The 21242-nt window shown below is 40.4% G+C and overlaps 1 protein-coding gene across 1 annotated transcript in view; it reads left to right on the forward strand.

The window, feature by feature from the left end:
• The first annotated feature begins 13094 nt into the window (after positions 1-13094).
• Positions 13095-21242, forward strand: part of LOC122798244 (elongation factor 1-alpha-like) — a 150554-nt gene continuing 142406 nt past the window's right edge. The window contains exons 1-2 of the mRNA XM_044067032.1: positions 13095-13364; positions 14010-14189. Of these exons, the coding sequence (XP_043922967.1) occupies positions 13221-13364; positions 14010-14189 (324 nt within the window). The 5' untranslated portion in view covers positions 13095-13220. The remainder of the gene's footprint in view (positions 13365-14009; positions 14190-21242) is intronic.

Genomic DNA, 21242 nt, shown 5'->3' on the forward strand with positions numbered 1-21242 from the left:
GGCGCGGAAATAATTTTGTCCGGTCTCCAGGGAATTGGCTCTATAGTATTAGGGGCCTACCGTGCATGCTGCACGATGAGTTTGACTAGTTCATCGGCAAGTGGGGTCACCTTCAAGAGGTGATCAAGGGGACTCTTCCCATTCATAAAAATCTGTATCCTCTGTGACAAATTCTGCTGGAGAATCCAGGTGCTTCCTCTTGCATGCTTTCTTATGGGGTGGTAACTCAGGGGGAAGATCTGACAAGGACTCTAAAGAGAGGGGACCCTCCAATAGGATTGTCTTGCTGCTTTTGTGCCTGCTGCCCCAGTGTAGCATATTGTCACAGCTACGAGCCACAGAATAAGTAGATGTGACACTTCGAAGGGGATAGTGCCAACTGTGAGCCTGCAGAGGCCAGGGCTCTCTCCATAATCTGGAAGGCAGGCCCACCCAAAGAGGGATGGGAGCCCGAAACTAAGAAAGACTCAAAACTGCCATGGCACCAGGAGCCATAGACGGCACCGTGAAAAAAAAAATCGGGGCTGATCCAGGGATCCCAGAGCTGGCAGCCAAGTTATGGTGCTGTGGGTGGGCCTGCTCCGATGGAGCCACCAACCACAGATTCAGTTCCGGAGCTGAGGTGAGGTCCACCATCAGCACTGAAGCAGCTGGCACTGGGAATGTCAAAGTCAAAGGATCCAAGACCTGTGGAGAGGTTGAAAGAGGAACATAGGTGGGAGTCCTTAGAGAGTAAACCTCAGCTCCAGATGGGAGAGAGGTCCTAGATGGGGCAGGAGGACCTCTGGCTGACAAGAGCTGGTCCACTAATCTGACTACATAAAGTTCTGAAAGGCTCCTGGTGGAACAGATGGATATTCCCCAGGGCAATTCTGGTCTTTTAACGAAAGGGCTCAATTGTTTCCAAAACAAGGGGTCTATAGATGGGGAGTACTTATTCCTGGGTATACTCTCAACCTTCAACACTGTAGTCGGCTGACCAATCATTTGTTTTGCTGGGGAGGAAGTGGCCGATATGAGGGAAACTATTGTTGGTGCCGAGAGGGTCATTGGTACCGATGAAAGGATTGGTGCCATAGTGACTTTTATAGGTTCAATGGTCATCAGCACCATGGGGGAAGTTACAGGTTTCAGTTCCAGAACAGTAGTGGATGTTGATTTTGGTATCTTAGACCTCTGTTCCGATGGATGTGTCGGGACCTGGCCCTTAGTAGATTTCGACTAAGGAGTTTTAGGAGATGCTAGAACAGAGTGACTCCTTTTCTTTGACTCTTTTTTTAGGAGACTTAGACATCTCCACCTCAGACAAAGCCTCGCTAAAAGGGCAACTTAGCCCTTTGAGGATAAGTTTGCTGTGCCTCTCTGCAAGGGTTTGAGTGCTGAAACTCTTGTACAGTTCACACGGCAGTTGAATTTCTAAATTTGGCACTCCCAAACAATACAGACAAGAAAGATACCCATCCAAATAGGGCATCTTTCTGCCACATTCCTCACACTGCTTGAAACCAGTAGCTCCTTTATGCTTCGCTGCCATCTTTCAAAAATACTCTAGAAGGCACACACACAGACACAAACTTACTCACACATACAAGAAGCAACAAAAAACAGTGAAATAATTTTTTTTTTTTAAGTTGTACCAACAATGGTAGTTAGAGAAAAATACCCACAACAGGTAAAGGGAAGAAAAGGGGAAAGGGAATACCAACAAAGGTATTTAAAATATTTACCAGAGGTAAGAGGGAAGGCAGGGGCCTGTGCCAACAATGGTAAGTCAAATATTATACTGACAAGGTAAAAAGGGAAGAAAACACTTGCACTCACAAAACAGAGCAGAAACAACAAATATCAAGTAAGTAACAAATTAAGAGCTAAAGGGAGAAATTGATATATATGTGTGTATATATGAAAAAGTTAGCACTTGTCTGACAGCATGGCTGACCCATCCTAAATTCTACGCAGCAAAAGAGATCTGAATGGAAGGGAAGAGAGGCATTGTGGGTAGCCTTGGCTTGAGAGTTTCTGGCTGGTGCAAGCTAGTTATAGCGGCCAACTCAGTTCCTAGGGTCGGAACTGAGACCCAGCAGTCAAGCATGAATGAAGATTAACAACCTCAGATATAATATTATTCAAAAATGCAATTAAAAGGCAAAATATAGTATAAAGGTATGCATGAAAGCAAATGGTTAGTTATAGTTCGTAATATTAATTGAAACTTGTTTTTATAACTTCTACAGTTAAGCAGTTTTGATACAGCTGCAAATGTTAGGTGTTTTAAATCTGAGGAATGTTGAACTGAATACTGAATTTTGTGAATATTAAAAAGATTCAGAAGTAAAGAAGGCTTTCCTACAGTTCATTGAAGCCTTGTGGTTAAGAGGCTTGAGTGTAAAAATAAAATGCTGCTGTGAATTTTACTGCAATGTGTTGTATTATGCAATCTGACAGAATACTTTTTCAGGGTTTTTACTCTTTTCACCATTATAGGTAATAGTGGATTTGGTATATATAATTTAGGGGATGTTGGAGGTGCAGGAGGCTTGCCCTCTGCAAAAATGATTTTTTTGTTTTTATAAATTTCTTGACTTACCAGTTTTGGTATTTAATTTTCAGTAAATGGTGATTCAAAAAATTACACTTCAGCTGCACATAACTAAACCAGGAAAGAAATAGTAGCAGGCAAAGTATTGCTTACATGTATGGAATAGATTGCGGGTAAGATGCAAAGAATGTTCAGTATAATAAAGAATGGGGTACTGAATTTCAACAGAAAATATAAGGCATCACATGGTGGAAGGATAAATGCATGCAGTACCAGTACTGACATACAAGTGGAGCTGTACTGTGACTGGTGCTGTCCTACCTTCAGCGCCAGGGTGATGGTACATATGCAGGGAGTGTTGTTTTGTTGTCCCCTGTAAACACTAGGGATGACTCAAAATTAGCTTTTTTGGAAAACTTCAGCTGCACTTATGCAAGGCAGCACCTAAGTAACCCCCACTATTTTGGATTGAATAATATGTACACAGCAATTTTACTGGCCATGAATGCATTATCATGACCAGCACAGAGATGAAAGGGTGGAGTAATGGTCTTCTGCTGTTCTCAGAGAGTGTGGAGTAGGTTCACTTGTCATCAAATGTTCATTTACATTGACTGTTTGTGAATCTCACAACCTGCTGCTCTTGGTGTATTGGGCGACTTTATCAATGACAATGGTGCAGCATCAGATAAATGTAGGAGTCCTCCTCCCACTGGTATGATGCCAAACTTTCAAAGGAGTTATAGTTTAGTATTGGATATGCTGCAAGATGGAGGAGGCCTACCACTATTACATTCTAGTCATATTAGAATCCAGCTCCTGGTGTGGAGACAGGATCCACGGCCTTCTGAAATTCCCAGCATAAAAATAAGCATGCTACCTGAGCCACTGAGACTGCAAGCATAACTGTATATTTAAGTTTAAGTGAACCGTGCCTTTTACAATCACTAGTATCCAAAATGGTTAGCGCCCACCTCCATTTCAGGGATACTGTCTCCTATGCTTCTTAGTGCACTATACCAAAGACTACTTTCAAATGAACAGACTTCACTACTAATTTTCTCATGGCTTGACCTTTCTAAGGATTTAGAAAAGTGCATGGTCTTGTGTGCGGTAGCAGTCAAGGTACTCAGATTTACAAGTGATATAGATGATTATCACTGTTGATGTGAAACCCCAACTACATGCAAAAATGGGAAAACGGGTTGAGGATGGATACTAAAGTTCCACCTTCAACATTCCATCTTTTTCTCTAAAAGCATACCATTCATCATTTTCTTATACATTTTTGCATCATCATGATTCAGTATACAGCCACATAGATTATTTGTCCAGAACGTACTATTTCACTGCATTTTTGTTATTCAAATTAATATCATTGAGACAAAGACATTGATTAAAACTGTCTCTCAGATAGATAGGCTCCAAAATGGAAACCAAGTGAAATTTGGAGAAATTAATCAAATCAAGTAGTCAATTTTGGGATCTGGAAGGAAAATGTAATAGCTGGAAGTAGTAAAAATGAAAAAAAATATGTGAACCTCAAGACACAGCCACTTGAGGCCAGGACTGGATACCTAACTCTTGAGCTTATAGACAGCAACAGTACTGACTGTTGCTCTACCAGTCTCCCCCAACTGGTAGCTTAATAATGTCTTAGTGGTATGGTCTTTTCCATTCATTGCTTCCTTTATGTACAGCCACAGGAGAGCCTAAAACTACTCTGATATGATTGATGGTATCCCTCCTATCTGCTGTATATACAAAAACATTTGCACTTCAGTCATGCTTTACTGTCATCTCCATTTCTCTTACTATCAAAATATGAAGGCATTGTTCTTGCTTCAGTTCAGTTACTGCCTCCTTTCAATGTTTCCTTCCTTTTACCTCATCAAATCTGTTCATTAAATTTGCACCCTCAACCACATCTGTCTACTGCTTTCTATTACTGGAATTTGCTTCAATAACCCCCTCTTAATTTTAGATATATTCTTGATTAGTTTAAATGCTTGTTTCTGAAGCCCTTACATCAGTCACCTGGAATTGTGTTGTGATGCTGTGAACTATTGCTAGCTATGCCATGAGATGTAGGGCAGTGGATGTGTAACATATACCACCATAGCTAACTAGAGTTTTCTAAAGAATTATGTGTCATTTGTATATCAAACTGATTTGTACAGGTGTGTGTTGAAAATGTATTTGTAAAGCTGCTTGCGTTAAAAATTTACCAACAATGGGTCAGGCTGGACAGAAAAGAAATACGCCTGTATGCCAGACAGTATTGTAACTGTTGAAATTAATATATTTCAGAAGAGGATACTGGGAAAGGAGATTAATCTCAGTCCAGCTAACTCTGAAAAATAGTCTGAAAAGAAATTACTTAGTTTAGGCCATAAAGATTGTATCTTGTAGTTCTGATTGCAGCCAGAGACAAAATGTCTGTGAAAACTAGGACTAGAAATCCTACTGTATTGTACGTAGGGGTGAACTAATTGCTAACCTGGAAGGGTGGAAATTTTTGAAATGGTTTTATAGCGTCCAGATGCTATAACACATCTTAGCACAGCTCTATGTGTGTGCATGTATTATGACACATATGTATTAGATTCTGGTTCAGTTTCTAGTAAAGGGGGTGGTGTGGGAACCAGAGTCAGATGACCAGATGTATTTGATGTCATTCTGTAATCCAGCACTGAAATGATGCTTTAATACTAGATGAGACAGAAGTCTCAGGGCAGCCTGTTTTTGAAACCTGACAAAGAAGAATCACTCACCCCCTTCATCTTGTCTTGCTTTAGTAAGTAACCAGGGAATAGTAATTCTTTAGATCAGTCAGGAAAATAAACTGAGATTAGTTAAATACTGTTTTTTTTCTGTATCTGTGTGATTCTATCCATCTGTGTAATTTGTAATATTTCCTGTGATTGGAACTCTGGTGTTTATTGTAAATAGATATTTATTATTTTCATGTTCTTTTACTATTTATTATAGGTTCATAGGTTGGTACTAGGCTATTGGCCCTAGGGCCTATACAGTCCTAGCCATAACAATTCCCTGGATATTTCTTCCCACAATATTTACTTCCCTGGACCCCTGTCTAGCAGGGTGACTGACATGATCCCCGGGATGAATTTCCTATCTCCCGTCAAATCGTCAAGGTTCATTTTGAAGAGGGCCAAGGAGGCCCTCTGCTTGACATGTATGGGCAGTCTATTCCAGAATATGGGGAGTCTCTGGGTCAGGAACTTATCCCTCCAGCATGTTTTGTCCATTGTGATGACAAAGTTTATCCTGGAGCGTGTGGCTCTTAGGGATTGGGATTTCTTTAAATGGAGCATGTCCAACAGCTCAGGGTTTGACATGGCCTTGTATGTTAAGCAGAGATCATCTCTGAGTAGACGATATGCCACAGAGTATAGCTGGAGTTTGTTTTAGACAGTCAGCATATGGCATCTGCTTTAGGCCTGTGATTCTTTTAGTGAGGTATTTCTGTGGCCTTTCCAGCTGTTGCAGCTGTCTTGTGAGGTACATACCAAATGGGTGTTATACTCTATAATGGGTCTAATGAGGGATGAGTACAGTGGGACAATGACCTCCTTTTTTCTGGATGAAAAGCCCGTAGTGATGAGGTGTGTCACATAGAAGGATTTCCTGACTGTTGTGGCAATGTGGTTATCGAAGGTGAGACCACTGTCCACCTGTGTCCCTAAGTCTGTCATCACATTTTTGATGTTTGGTGTACTGCCACCTATGTGGTAATTCATGGGTACATGTTTTTTTCCAAAGGGGATAACTATACATTTCTTGGCATTAAGCTCGAGTCCATGGCTCTGGCACCAAGCATCTGTTTCTGTAAGGCCCTTTTGTAGAATATCCACATCATTTGGGGATTCAATAATGGCTCCCAGTTTGCAGTCATCTGCAAACTTTGTTAGCCAGAGTCCCTTAGTGTTAGCCTGTACTTCAGAGGAGTAGATGCCAAACAAGAGCGGTCCCAGGACTGAACCCTGAGGTACTCCACTTGTCACTTGTCTGGAGTTGTATTTGGAGTAGGCTACTTTTACAGTCTGGGTTCTGTCAGTAAGCCAGTTGGCAACCCATTGAGTGATGTAAGGATTTATGCCGAGCTTAGTAAGTTTATCTAGGATTCCACAGTAGGGGATGGTGTTGAAGGCCTTGGCGAGGTCCAGATAGACCATGTGGACCGCCTTACCCTCATCCACAGCTCTGGAGACTGATTCGAAGAAGTCAATCAGGTTCAGGAGACAAGATTGGCCCTTCACAAACCCAAACTGGTTGGGGTCAAGTGTTTGAAGGTTGCCAATGTCTTTGTTTATAAGTTCCATGATAATGCGTTCCATGCCCTTACAGATCAGGCTCGTCAGACTGATGGGACGGTAGTTCCTGGGATCCAAATTGGATCCCCCCCTTGTGGAGTGGGATAACTGTAGCTGTGCGCCACTCAGTGGGCACGAAGCTTGAGGTGAGGCTATGATTAAACATGACACTTATGTGAGGTGCCAGTTCATTTTGTAGCTCATGTAGTACACAGCCCGGGAAGTCATCTGGTTCCATGAATGCTGTATTCTTAGCTTTGGAGAGTGTGGTTTCTACCTGTGTGGCTAGGATTATCGGAATTTGGCAATCTTTTGGTATTGAGATGGGCCCTTTAGGGGGTGAAGTTGGCACTAAATCGGTCTGTCAGATCTGAGCATTGCCATTTAGATTCTTGACATAACTATAGAATGCCTTGTGGCTGTCTTTGGAATCTTTGGCAATTTTATTTTTGTAGCTAGCTTTTGAGGACTTTATGAGGGATCTCAGCTTCTTACTGAGGCTGGTAAGGGAGTTTTTTCATCCTGGGACTTTCCTCTTTTCTGCAACAGTTTCTTCCTTCTGTTGTGTAGTTTGTTTGTAGCAGGGGATCACCAGATTGGCTTCCTTTTTTTGGAGGAGAGCATCTTGGTTCTATTTGGGATGGCATGATTCAAGAATGAGTGGATGTGCTTGTACAGTGCCTTAGTGTAGGATTCAGCAGTCGAACTTTCAGATCCGATCTGCATGGGTGTCATGAAGTTTGTCACTTCTGACTTGAGTAGCATGAAGTTGGCTTTGGAGAAGTTTTTTATGGAGGTTTCCTTACTGGGGGAGTGGGGTGGGATGTGGATGTCAAGGGTGATTTGCTTATGGTCAGACCTGACCAATGAGGGGGTGACCACTGGTGTGGAGCATCTGTCTCCCATGTTGGTAATGACCGGGTCTAGTATATTGGAGCCCCTGGTGGGACAATGGATTAGTTGATCCAGGGCGTTGGAATTTATGAATTCCAAGAACTGTTGGGAAAAGCTGTTGGTACCCGAGTAGTTTTTCCAGTTAATGGCAGGGTAGTTAAAATCATCCAGTATTAGGGTGTTTGGTTGTATCTTAATATTTTCCAGTATGTTTAGAAAGGTGTAGTGAGAATCTCGGGGCATGGTGGGGGATCTGTAGCAAGCTACAATGTGGATTGCAGTCTTACCTAGTGTTATAGTTGCACCTGGAGAATTTCAGATGCATTGTGGCTGGTCTTGTAGAGAATATTTTAACCTTTGAGAGTACTTAAATTAATTTGGTGACATTATGGCCATTCCTAAAGCCTTGCTGCATTGGTCAAACCCTACTATTTGTATTAATATTAATTGTAATCAGTATAATTGGGTACCCTTGTAAGAACTTTAAAGTAGCTGTCTGGTGGCAGTGAATCTACCTTATAGTTTGGGCAGAGGGGGGCATAGCTGGTAGATATGTGCCAGGTGTGTGTATGTGAAAATCAAATCTCAAAGTGTGTGTATGTCAGCTACTTGGAGCAGGGAGACAGAGCACTGGTTTCACAGAGAGTGTGGTGGAGGACTTAGCTTGGAACACTTGGCTGAGGACTCAACTCTACAGCTGTGTCAGTGGGGTCTTATCTGGGGCCTGGTGAAGGAAACCCAGCCTCAGGACAGAATGTGCTCCCTGTGTGCTTAAGGGAAATTGTGCTTGGTGCAGACAGCTGCATCTGGAAATACTGTGTGTATCTATTTTTCTTCCAAATGAACGTCCCTCACCGGTGTCAGTGGTGAGGATTGAGGCTCCATGATTACTTGCCTAGACGAGAGACATCACACGTGTCCAGTGTTAACAGATGTAGACCATTACACTGGTATAATCCATTATCCCTCTAAGTGAATCTTCAGTCCCAAACAAAGCCTAAGTTCAGAACTTTAACATTACCAAATATTTGAATACTATTCCACATCATGTAAAAATGAGAAACTTCACAAAGTTTAGCAATTCTTTCAGATGTAAGAAATTAAATAATGTATGTCTGTCTTTATTTAATAATAAGCAATTGTTAAATTCTAGTGACAACTTCCTCCAGTAAAGTGGCAATACAATTGCAGCATGCATTCTGAATAGTGGCTAGAATAGATGAAGCTTGGTAGATAGGTCAGGCCTTACTGATACATTTAAAGATGTTATCAACTGATTATAAAAAAAAATGTAAACTGAAAAGGGACTATTCAAAAAATGATGACAGGCTTACAGCTTTGGTAGATGTACAAATCATCATATTATAAAAAAAAACAGTATAACCAAATGTACTACAAAGACAGTCTCCTATAAATTGGTCCAGTAGCATACAAAGCTAGTTACTGACTTCCTGAGTTCTGAAGTAGTAATAAATACTGCATAATTTATTTTTTTTATTACATTAAAGCACAGTTACCAAAGAATAGATGTTATTTATTGAAATATATTCGGCATCGTGGTCAAAGCAGTACTCATGTTTACATTGTGCAGCTGATAACTTGCACCCACAGCTTGATACTGCTTTTGAAATTGTCTTAATACCTCTCAAATTCCCAGATTTTTGCGGAATGTCTGGATTTTTGGCCACCTCCCCATAAAATTTGTGGTTTTCTGACAAATCACTGGGATGATCTGAGGCGCTAAATAATGACATACATTTGAGTTTCAGACTTCAAATCCTTCAGAAAAATGTATGTTAAAACAAATCCTTACTCTCATAACTTTCTAAGTCTGTAAGCACAATATTTAAAATATGTCCCTACTTGTGGGGCTTGCCACCCCTCCCCCCCCATTTTGTTGGGCTTTGTCAAGACTTCTTGCAATAACAGGTTGAGAGCTATGAGATAGCTTCCATTCTCATCTAGGAACACTGAGCCAATATTTCATATTTGCACTGGCTGAGCCAGAAACTGAGACATGCAGATCAGTGTTTTACCAGTCTCAGTGACTAAATTAGAAATAAAATAGCATATATATGCCTTGGGTCGAGAGACTATCCACTGTGTGCTGTAACATAACGAAATACACACACTTTTATATCAAACATATTATCTTAGCCCTTCTAAAGTTATCATTAGCTTTTTCATCCCCTTGTCCCCAGTTCTGCAGGTAAGACAGGCTGGACTTCAGTGTCATACTACTAGAATATTGTTACTACTGAGCCTTCCTCCTTTAATCCCAAGTTTATTGCGTTAAAAAAAACAAAAACAAAAAAACCCCCCAGAAAAATACATTTGTTAAAAGGAATGATTTCTATGATGAAAAGTATAACAGACTCAACCCCCACCCTCATAGCTGGCTTTAGGCACCAGCAAACCCTGCGGTCGTTGGGGGCCCCCAACCACAGCAAATCATCTTATCCTGATATCTTGTTACATGTCTGTCAAACCAACAAACACTAGTATAGCATTCTTGTATACTTAATAAACCACATGGATAACTCTTATTTATACCTCCTTTAAAATTCAAAGATATTTCTGGTTGTAGTAACAGTGTTTTGTCAAGTAACAGGCATCAGAATTCTATTAAATATCTTACCACTGACATAATGTTGATGGCTTAGTTAAATCCTGCTGTTGGACATTTTCTCCACTTGCTATACCCTTGGCTGCAGGGGGTCCCCATTAATCATCTTTGACTGTGTGGGGGCCCAGCTGCAAGTTGAGGAAAAAAATGAGGAAGAAAAAAATTATTAATTTACTAATTATGCTCTTTAACATGGACATGGCTGTGATATGACCCTGTTAGGATGAAGTTGATAATGAACATGAGCAAGGTATGCACTAGAGAGATCAGCAGCCCAGAATGACTTATCTTGGTGCAAATTTTGGATTTTAAGAAGAGCTGATACTTCTGATAATCATGGATGGTTCCCTGTCAGGGAGTATAACTTTCAATTCCTTTCCTTAAGAATTCAGTGCAATCCCAAAAATAATAGAATAAAGGCTCAGAATCAGAACTACATTTGAAAATATTACTCATCTTCTTCTTTCGGGGTGGCCACAGTGGTACAGTGGTTAGCGTTGCTGCCTCACAGCAAGAAGTTCTCTGGTTCGATCCTCGGCTGGGGTGCCTTCTGTGTGGAGTCTGCATGTCCTCCCTGTGGTCGTGTGGGTTTCCTCCCACATCCCAAAGACATGCTGTAGGTGGATTGGACACTCTAAATTGGCCCTAGGTGTGTGTGCATGCGTGCATGTGTGTGTGTGTGCCTTCTGTGGAAGGTTGGGCCCTGGGCTGGCAACTCAACACTGTAAAACTCCACTGCCAATCATGAGCGGACAGGTGATCTGCTGTGGTGATCCCTAACTGGGAAAAAGCCAAAAAAAGAAGAAGACTCCTTGACTCTGTGGGTCTGCCACAAAAGTTATCATTGATTGAAGAAAAATGAGGACAAAAAAATGTATCTGATTGAGCTGTTTAACCTGAACAATGCTGAGATATGAACCTTTTAGGATAAAGCTAATAATAGCCTCTGGTTTCAACCACACCCATTCTAAAACCATCCCTGCTTAAATGTGTGTGTACAAAAAGCTGCTGGGGATTTTGTGGTTATTACAACTTTAGTTTTCATCACAGTCAAACCTTAGAGGTCTGCACATGAAGTCATTATAGCTTGTGATTGAGCTGAGTACAGTGTGGTCATAGTTTATTTACTTTTCCTCACAGACCTCAGATGTAAAAAGAAGGTTACTATAACTTGTGTAGGGGTGGTGTACTGTCTAAGAGCAATACATTAGAATATATTACTGAAATCATTCTCACAATCACACATCAGGCACATATATATGGGGCTGACTTTGAGGGTTAGGAAGCATGCTATGTATACATATAACAGCAGTACCTTGAAATATATGGCTAAGGCTATTTAAAGCTCTGCTTTCATCCTAGTCTAACACCAGAGGGATGTATAGGCAGTGACTGTCTTTGGTGGGGGGTTAAGGAAGGAGGCAGCATTCCCAGATAAGACCTATGTATTTCCACAACTGGCTTGTTTGTGAGCTACTGTTTTGTCAGATTTGAACATTAAGCCTTGGGCACAACTTATGTCTTCCTTGAAAGAAAAAAAACAATAAAAATTATTTTATTTTTCATGATTTATGTTCAGGCCATCATTGGAGCAAAATGCTGAGAAAATGCATCACAGGACACATATATATAACCTCTATGGCTTTGGGGGCACCAGCTTAATTGAGTTTTTTCCTAAATGATTATTACTGTACTGTCTTGGTCAATAAAGGAGTGCTGAAATGATGCAAAGAAATACAAAGAAAACTAAAGCTGAACAGCAACAGTGAATTTTTTTCCTTAATAATTTTTGTTCAGACTATTATTGGATGAAAAGGTTGTGTAAAAAGAAAAAAAAAACTTTAAAATGTACTTCAGAGCATATAGAAAGTTATGGCTTCTTGAAAAGGCTGAGAGTAAGACAAAATGTGAGAAAAGGATGAAAAAAGTAATGTGTATGGTATGGGGAGCCCAAAAGGAGGTGGCGGATCAGAGAAGAGGACTGGAGGGTGTGTGGAGGAGGGGGGGGGGGTGTTGAAACAGTAGGTCTAGTCATCGCTTCATTTAAGTCCAGACCTGTACATATAGTTGTTGTAATGCATCATTGTTGCAACTAAATGCCAATAACTGAAAGTGTCCCTTTGTTAGGCAGGTCAACAAAGTATGGCATGTTGTAATGTAACAGCTTGTAGCCAATGTCTGTGCATACTACTCCTATTTAAAAGCACAAACTAAAAGGTTTCGTAGGTGCGGCATTGACAGGATGATACTTATACTGGAAGTGCCTAGGGGCCCCCCAACTTGACATTTGCTGCGAGCCCCCAAAATGCTAATACCCTGCCCTCCCCCCTACATCTTCTCTAAGACTTAACACGTAGTAACTACAATAAAGCACGCAAACATGATACTTAACGTCTTCATTGTCTGTTATCCACCCTTAAAGGAAAATTATTTTTTTAAACGAAACGGTCCTGCAATCGTAACATTGTTTCTTCAGCAGCAGATAAATTAAAATTTGACATAAACTATTAAAAATAGAACACACCACTTATTTTTGTCAGTTAACACTTCAAATGTACAAAACTCCCTATCCACGACGGCCATCAACAAAAAAATCACTACACCTGACCTCGCACGTTTTCAACATTTCACACAATCCCATAAAGTGTCCCAACAGCAGGTGTAACGCGTAGTCATAATTAGCTTGCACGTGGCAGTTTTATCAGTGCTACTTGTGCCTGTTAAACTTGTCTATAAAAGGCTCCCGACAAAGGAGGTTCTGTGTGTATAACACAGCAAAAAAGGGAGAAAAAAAAAGTTTTGGTTTACTATTTTATATTACAAAATGGGTAAAGAAAAGATTCACGTTAATATTGTGATTATTGGCCATGTGGATTCTGGTAAATCCACCACTACTGGTCAACTGATTTATAAATGTGGAGGTGTAGATCCTCGTACGATCAAGAAATTGGAAAAAGAAGCGAATGAGGTAAAAAAAAAAGTTTATTTTAGTGATTCAGATTGCTCCCAGTGTTTATTTCTGCCTCTCAATTGTACCTTATAAGTAACGTTCCTCATTTTGGATCTTTAAGTCTATAAAGCCTTTGATTTTAACTGGTGTATAGTAAAAATAACTATCGTCCTAATCCTTCAGAGGAACTTTATAGGTCTCCAGTAGCACGCTGGAACTATCTTGTAAACTTCGAAGTTTAAGTAATTGTGCCCAGTTTCTCTACTATAAGGTTCTAGATGAGCATATGAAACTTTCGTACGGTGGTATGAATTTTATTGGGAAATGTGTAATAGTTCGGCGGCGGTTTGTAGTTGTGTAGTTCTGCCAGCATTTATTTTTGTTCTTAGTGGGCCAAACTAATTGGGGTGAATATAGGTGAGGAGACTAGTTTGAGGCTTGCGCCCCATTTTACTTTAGTATGTATATACTTTAACACTTAAAGTGCGTAGCTTCTCGTGAAATTCCATAAAATGTCTAGCGTTACTAAAATTTGAAGATGATTGTAAAGGTGGTTTACGTCTGCGTTAGTGTTGGATGTAGTGATGCAGGTGTTCGGAGCGTACTCATCCAATACTTAACTTTTTAGCACCGAAAGTGTTAACAATTTTTCTTTCTTTGCAGATGGGAAAAGGTTCTTTCAAGTTCGCCTGGGTATTGGATAAATTGAAAGCTGAGCGAGAACGAGGGATCACTATCGATATCTCCTTGTGGAAATTCCAGACGCAAAAATTTACTATAACAATTATTGATGCTCCCGGTCATCGGGATTTTATCAAAAATATGCTGACGGGAACGTCTCAGGTTTGTAGTAATGGTTTTTTTCACATAATTGTAACTATTCACCTAAGTGTAGTATAAATTGGGAGACTAATTAATACAGCTGTATTCTGTGTTTTGGAAATGACCAGTGTAACTTGTTCCTGTCACACCTTCGCAAAAGGCCCAAATTTTTGTTTTTTCGTCTTCTCCTTGGTGTTTTATGCTAACTCATTGAGCGACGTCATTAAATGACGCATTCTCCTGGAAAATGTATGTAGGGTTACCACCTGTCCCACTTTGCGAGGGACAGTCCCTCTTTGGGCAGGTGTCCTGCAAAAAAATTGTAAAAATGACAAATGTCCTGAGATTTTAGGACAAAATTCTTTCCTATATTTTATGTAATAGTTGTATAAAACAGTTATTCTATATCTAAAACACCTAAATGTTATAAAATAGAATAAGCAACTAAAATGCTACAAGAGCAAGCTTTTATTTAGGCAAACAAGTGAGGTTGTCCTTTGTACTGGCCGTGAGTGTGATTCTGCCAGCAAAATCTGATTTTTGTACAAAAAATGTCCCACTTTGGGCATTTGAAAAGGTGGCAACTCTAAATGTATGTTAATGTAAAACCTAATTTTGACCACAGTACTTAATATTCAGTGGAACCGATCCACCACTAGTTTTTGGTTTTGAGTTCCTGCTTTGAGATTGAGGTGTGGTTATTTTTCCTTATCTGTTTGGATGCATTCTTCTCAAGAGCCTTATTAGGGGACGTTCCTAATTTTGGATCTTAAATCCCATGTCCTTATGTCTGTTGAAAAAGGGCTTTTTGCCCAGTCATGTTCCTCTTAACATGTAAAAATTAAATCCATCAGAATTTCACCAAGTATAAAGAAACAGTAACTATGATATGTTTCCATTTCCCTTTAGTAATGGTAAGGGTTCTTTGCAATTGGTAAGTGTTCCTCATGTGGCCCATTTGCCCCACATAAGAGGCAAAGTTCCACACGTTGATGGAAGGTTGAGGTTTATGGTAGGATGATGGTGGTTTGTCTTAAAAAATTAGCTTGCATATGTACACTTGTTTCTGTACTTTGCCAATGTTTAATAGCAATTATGGGATTATAGTACTCTGCTTTGCCATCCCCTGCAGGTAGTTTTGGAAGTCACTGAAACATTTGAGTTGATAGCATTCATAAAATGCATGATAAATGCCTGGTAAAGTGACATCCTCAAGCAGCTACCAAGTGTGTGGGTATATAGGGAATATTCAAAAATATCTCTTTTTGTTGTTTGCCCAAGTATGTCTTGGTTTTGACCATACTGCGGTGGTGCAGTAGCATTGTTGCCTCACAGTAAGACATCCTGTCTGATTCTCAGCTAGAGCATAATCTGTGTGGAGACATGCGTGAATGGGCGTACCTTCGTTGAAGGTTGTGCGTCAGGGCCAGCAACTCGGCATGTAAAAATCTACTGCCAGTCATTAGCATACCGGAGTTCCGCTGTGGCGACCCCTAACCGAGAAAAGCTGAAAGGCACAACATCTCCTCTTGGTTTTGACCCTGTCTTATAGTAAGAGGTCGAGAGCTATGCAGTGAACAGTTGTAGCTGTCACCTGTCTTATAGTAAGAGGTCGAGAGCTATGCAGTGAACAGTTGTAGCTGTCAGACTGTTGCTCTGAAATATGTACACTTCGAAAATATTAGTACTATTAGCTAATGTTTTAACAACTAGCCTATCTGGGTAATGAAGTTGTGGTGATGGCTCCCTGTAAGTATGGGTTCTATTTCAGTGGAGGCTATTGGCTAGGTTTAACCAGAGATCACTTCTACCCAAGGTACCTTTAGAAATGTCTTTAAGGCAAAACTACCTTGCTCCTAAGTTACACAATGGCAAGCTCATTATCCCTACCAAACCTAACTCCTCTGAAACCACAGAAATGCACACCACCACATTACCAGCATGTAAGCAGCTGCATAAATGCAGCTGTACCCTGTAGGAACAAATGCAGGGCAAACACCAGAAACACTCACGTGGTAGAACCATATGAACAAGCTTCATCTTTACCAAAAGTAAGAGTAGTTCCTAGAGTGTTAGGAGTCCTTGCCACTGAAATACTCATGAGCTTAAAATTACCAAAGCAGTTTGAGGCTACAGTAGGTATCCAAACCAAAGGCAATCATAAGGCTTTTTTAGCTGCATTTGTAATCTCATAGGTTCATAGGTTAGTACTACTGCCCTTGCTTGCCAGCCCAAGTAAAGCCAATTATCCCTTGTGAGACTCAAAAACCACCCCTTGTGTTTGTAAGGCAAACACCTTAACCATTAGGCCACCCTCCCAACCCCTCAAATGCACAATGCAGTAGTGCACTGAGCTGGTTGTGAATATTGCCTACTGGCTGATAAATTTGGCTTTAACTTTCACTGTCTCCTCTTTATCTGTGTCTCAAGATGCATCTGAAACTGATTGCTTCCAGCTATCAAAAGTTAAAAATACTGCATTGATCCTGACAATATCCGTGGATAGTCTTAAATAGCATGAAGCATGATTTACACATCCCTAACACTAAATCTGTCTTCATACAGGTTTTATACCAAGAAAATGGAGAGCAGTCATTCCTTGCATAAAGGAAGACCTTCCTAGACCTAAAGGTTTCGACCAGCCTCCTGCAAAATGATTTGTCGGACATAGGGGACCTTCCCAAACATTGGAGCTGTTTGTTTGGATTCATCAGGGGCAGGTCATGTTTACTAAACCTGGTGGACCTTTTGAAAAGATTACTAAAGCAATATTAGTCAAAATGGTAAATGTAGCATACCTAAACAGAAGTTTGACACCATTTTCCACTTGGGCATAGTAGAAACATTTAAACTAGGAATAAAACCCTATGTCATCTGGATTTAACAACTGGCTCACAGGATGCATATGGTCAAAATGGGCAAAATGACTTCCACACAGACCAGTTACCAGTTGAGTCCCCAAGGATCTGTGCTGGGACCCCTCCTGTTTGGCATATAATTTTTTGAAATGAAAGCCAGTACCAAAGGTCTCTGACTTAGTTTGCAGATGACTGCAAGCTAGGAGCTGTCATTGAAACCCCAAATGACTTGACCATCCTGCAAGAAGGATGGTGTCTTAACTGGTGCCAAAATCATGGACTGAAACTAAATGCAAAAAACTGCATTATTGTCCTTTGGAAAGTAATCTACCCCAGAGAACTTGAATAGACAATGACAACTTTCACCAACATGTCTTAAGTCCTGTATTGCGCAGCTTAAGCTGGTTGTCTGCATCTAGGGATGCAATTGTCCCCTTTACTTGGCCCTTATTAGGTCAATCATTGATTATAATCCCCCAGTCGCATAAATCTGTCCAGATGCATGCAATAACTGGAATGACCAGAGATAAATGATACAAAGCCTAAAGTCCTACATGGACCATTTCAAAGCTTTCACTGTACTGTCACCTACAGACTGAGGTGACCTGTGTTGGCATACAGGGTGTCTTGTGACACTGCATATCAGTAAATCAGATGGCATCAAAAATACTATCTAGAGCTTTAAATGCTTTCTGCAATATCAACATGGTTTGGAGAAACTGGTTTCTGAGGATACTTCTGCTGTAGAACCCTCCTCCTCTGCAAAGTTCATCCCTGTCTATATTAAAGTGCAACTTGGATCTATGGCTGCAAACCAAGTTTACCCATAGACTACCTCCTGTACTAATGGGCAAACTACTCAGAAATGCTTTATCCCATGCATGGGTTCCCATCAAATTGTCTGTGGTATGAGCCTATGATCCCAGTTATTCTTATTGGGGATTATGTACAATTGACTATAGGATAAGTTGAACATATAACCAAATGGGATAGGGTATTTCACGCACAGGGAAACTTAGGCTTAAAATGACCTGCATGGGCAACTTTAGCTGCTTTTTAAGAACCTAAACTTAAAACCTAGGTGTACCAAAACATTGTTTCTACTAAACCGTAGTAGGAGGTATGGGTCAGGGTTTAAAGGTATGTAGAAACTTGATCTCTTGGAATGGGGCCTTAAACAGGGAAATGGATCGGGACCCCCCAGAGCCATTCTGGAGTTTTCTTTGTCCCATTGCAATAAACACTGTTCAAAATGGTCAGCATGCATACAGTTTTTTTACTTTTGAAATCTATATTGGACTTCATTTAAAACTTAAATATTTGGTTTGCACTAGGCTAGTAACATCTTGGGAGACCCATGGTGGTATAAGAAATTTGACCAGGCCATTGAGGAACTTCTCCCTGCACTTTGTTAGTGAAATTGGATGTAAAATATTGGCAATCCATGTACATGGTGTGGGAGCAGAACCCACAGCCTTCTGCACAAAAAAGTATGTAGTTAGTTGCTAACACTGCTTTGAAATTCTATAGCACAAACTGCCATTTGCTAAAGAACCATTGCACACTGGAATCTGACTTGGCATGAGCAACAGTAAATTTCTCTTGCGTTGAAATTTATTCCTTGAAAATGCACTACTGTAGTTTTTCCATTAAGCAATGAAACGTGTATGAACCAATAAGAGAAAATTGCCCATTAAGCATTCTGGTAGTTGTAGAGGATTAAGGCTGTTTCCTGTTCTAAGGTAGTTTGAGCCTGAGCAAGCTAACCAACCATTCATATCCAGAGTGTTTTATACACCCCTGGAACCCTAATCTCCCAAGGGAAAGCAGCAGTTCTCTGGTCAGTGTGTGGCATCAGTTCACTCTGTTCCAAAAAGATGAGTGCCTCATTCCAACATGTTTAAATTTCATTCATTGCTGTAGTAAGGTGAAAGTCCCAACTTCTCAGATTCCAATGTATTGTCTTGCATGCCTCATACCAGACACGTGCAGTGCATCCTTAAGCCCAGATGCAAAATGTAAAATTTTGTTCAGCTAATGTTGCAGCTCCAGTGGACCGTAATCAACTGCCTAGGTTGCTTAGTGCTTAATCAAACTCTGCTCAAAAATGTTAGTACTGAAACTGTCAATTCCCTTGAGTAGGAGTTCAAGCTAGTTACCCCTGGTTTACTAAGTAACCAAAAACCAATGCAGCTGTTGGGGGCAAGTGGTAGCAGCAAGGAGGTAATAGAACAAGTTTCTACCCAAAAAACCAGCACAATGTGCTGAAGTTCTACATTTCTCACCAGTTCCCTTTAAAATAAAGGGACAATGCACAGAAAAATAGAGGATTTGAATTGGCATGCATGTTCTGGAGTAAGTTTAAATCTTAAATTGCAGGCATGCATGCAGCTAAGTGACAAAGGATCCTGGATTTTGGGAGAAGAGTAATGTTTTGAGTCGCAATCTGGGGACCTCTAAAGGACAACAGAGGAACTGACTAAACTTTTGCCATTATCTCTGTACAATAAAAATGATTCAGGGCAACCGTGGGTAGCAAGAGTTTGACTAAATTTTAAAACTCCATTCTGGGTTAGGTAGTCAAATGTAGGTACTTAAACCAAAATGTTAGCAAGTGTAATAGATTACCTTTTCTCCACAAATCTCTGGTTTTAGGGGGGTTAGATTACAGTGGACATGGCAGTGGTTTTAGTGCCAGCACCAAGATTAGCAAATATTTGCCCACTTTGATATCCTGGAATGAACTTGAAGGGTAGTAATTTTGCACTGATAAAAAGGGTAGTAATTTTGCACTGATAAAACCCTCTTAAGTTAACAAAATGAGCTTGCCTGATGCGGTTTGCTATCCTGACCTAAAGTGAAGGGTAGTTGATAGTTCATGGTGTATGCATAACTGGAAACTCTTGTTCTACAGTTACACATAACAGCAGTTCTTAAATCTGAAGATGTTCTGTAAGCTTTGAATGTATAATCTTTTAGTGGATTTAATTAACTCTAGGTGGTATTTAGGATCTGGAGTCTGCACAAATGGCAAATTGAGTGCAGATAGTTTGGTTGAGTCAGCACTGGGAGACCTAAGGTGATTACTGGTAGATTGCAATGACGTCCCACTGTACTATTGCTGTTCAGTATAACAGTAATTTTATTAGGTGCTGGTGTAAAGTTGGGAAAAGGAAACTACAGTGTCTGAAGTTGATTTGACTTCAGCAAAGTGATTTTTCCCCCCGTGTGTTGAAATCGAGCCGGTCATTGTTTTGTCCCTTTTAACACTGTAGGGGTAATATAGGATGACCATGCCTTTTCATTTAAGTGCACTTACCAATATAATAAGACTTGAGGCTTTGGAGGGTCACATTAGAAATACCAGTGCATTTTGCATGGTGATGCATATAACTTTCATAGTGGGGTATGAAACGTACGATGGTAGCTGTTCTGAAGGTATTGCTGAGAAGCTGGTGCCTTCTGTAGAGGGGATATCACATGAGCCTTCAGTGTGGAAGGTACTGGTTGCTTGCACCATGTAACCTGTTTAAAGCTGTGTGCATCTGGCCATCATATTGGGGTTTGATCATTTAAATTTGGACAGTGGTTGAAAGCATGATTGTTCTAAAAATTCTAAAGAATGATCTGGCTTGCAGAAACCTATACAGCTCACATGTGAGTATTGAGGGATGCTTACGCCCACAAGCTTTCAGAATTTGATTGAGGAGGCAACCAGTGAATCTGCTAAAGAGGCATTGCCAAGTGCAGTTTCCATCATTTTTTTTGTGAAGTGGATGTAAAGCCATCTTTCATTGGACCTGCAGTTACATGCTTGGAGATGTGCACAAACGTGCTTGGAAGGCATAATGTTTTTGTTCTCTAGAATACTGGGTATTCAGTGGCTAAATTGATCTTGTGCAAAAAGTGCTTAAAGGATAGGAAGTGGAGGGAGCAGTAAACTTTAGGGTGGTGGAGAGGACTGGAGAAAGTAACTTTCTGCTTGCTTCAAGAAGCTGTGGGTTAATGAATCCTATCTGTGTGAAACTATAGGAAAATCCTTGACTGGGTAACTTTAGCTGTGCTGATACTCCAATTTCACTGAAGTGGTCTTAGACTAGAAGAAAATGGAAGACATGCTGGTGTGGCAAGTGGTTTTGAAAAACTTGTAGATCAGGGAGATGCTACGTTAAGTCAATGCTTTAAAAGCAAGGTGGTGAGGATAAACGAAATAGCT

Source organism: Protopterus annectens, chromosome 3.part1 (assembly GCF_019279795.1).
Source record: "Protopterus annectens isolate FY-2018-M chromosome 3.part1, PAN1.0, whole genome shotgun sequence".
Lineage (NCBI taxonomy): Eukaryota > Metazoa > Chordata > Ceratodontiformes > Protopteridae > Protopterus > Protopterus annectens.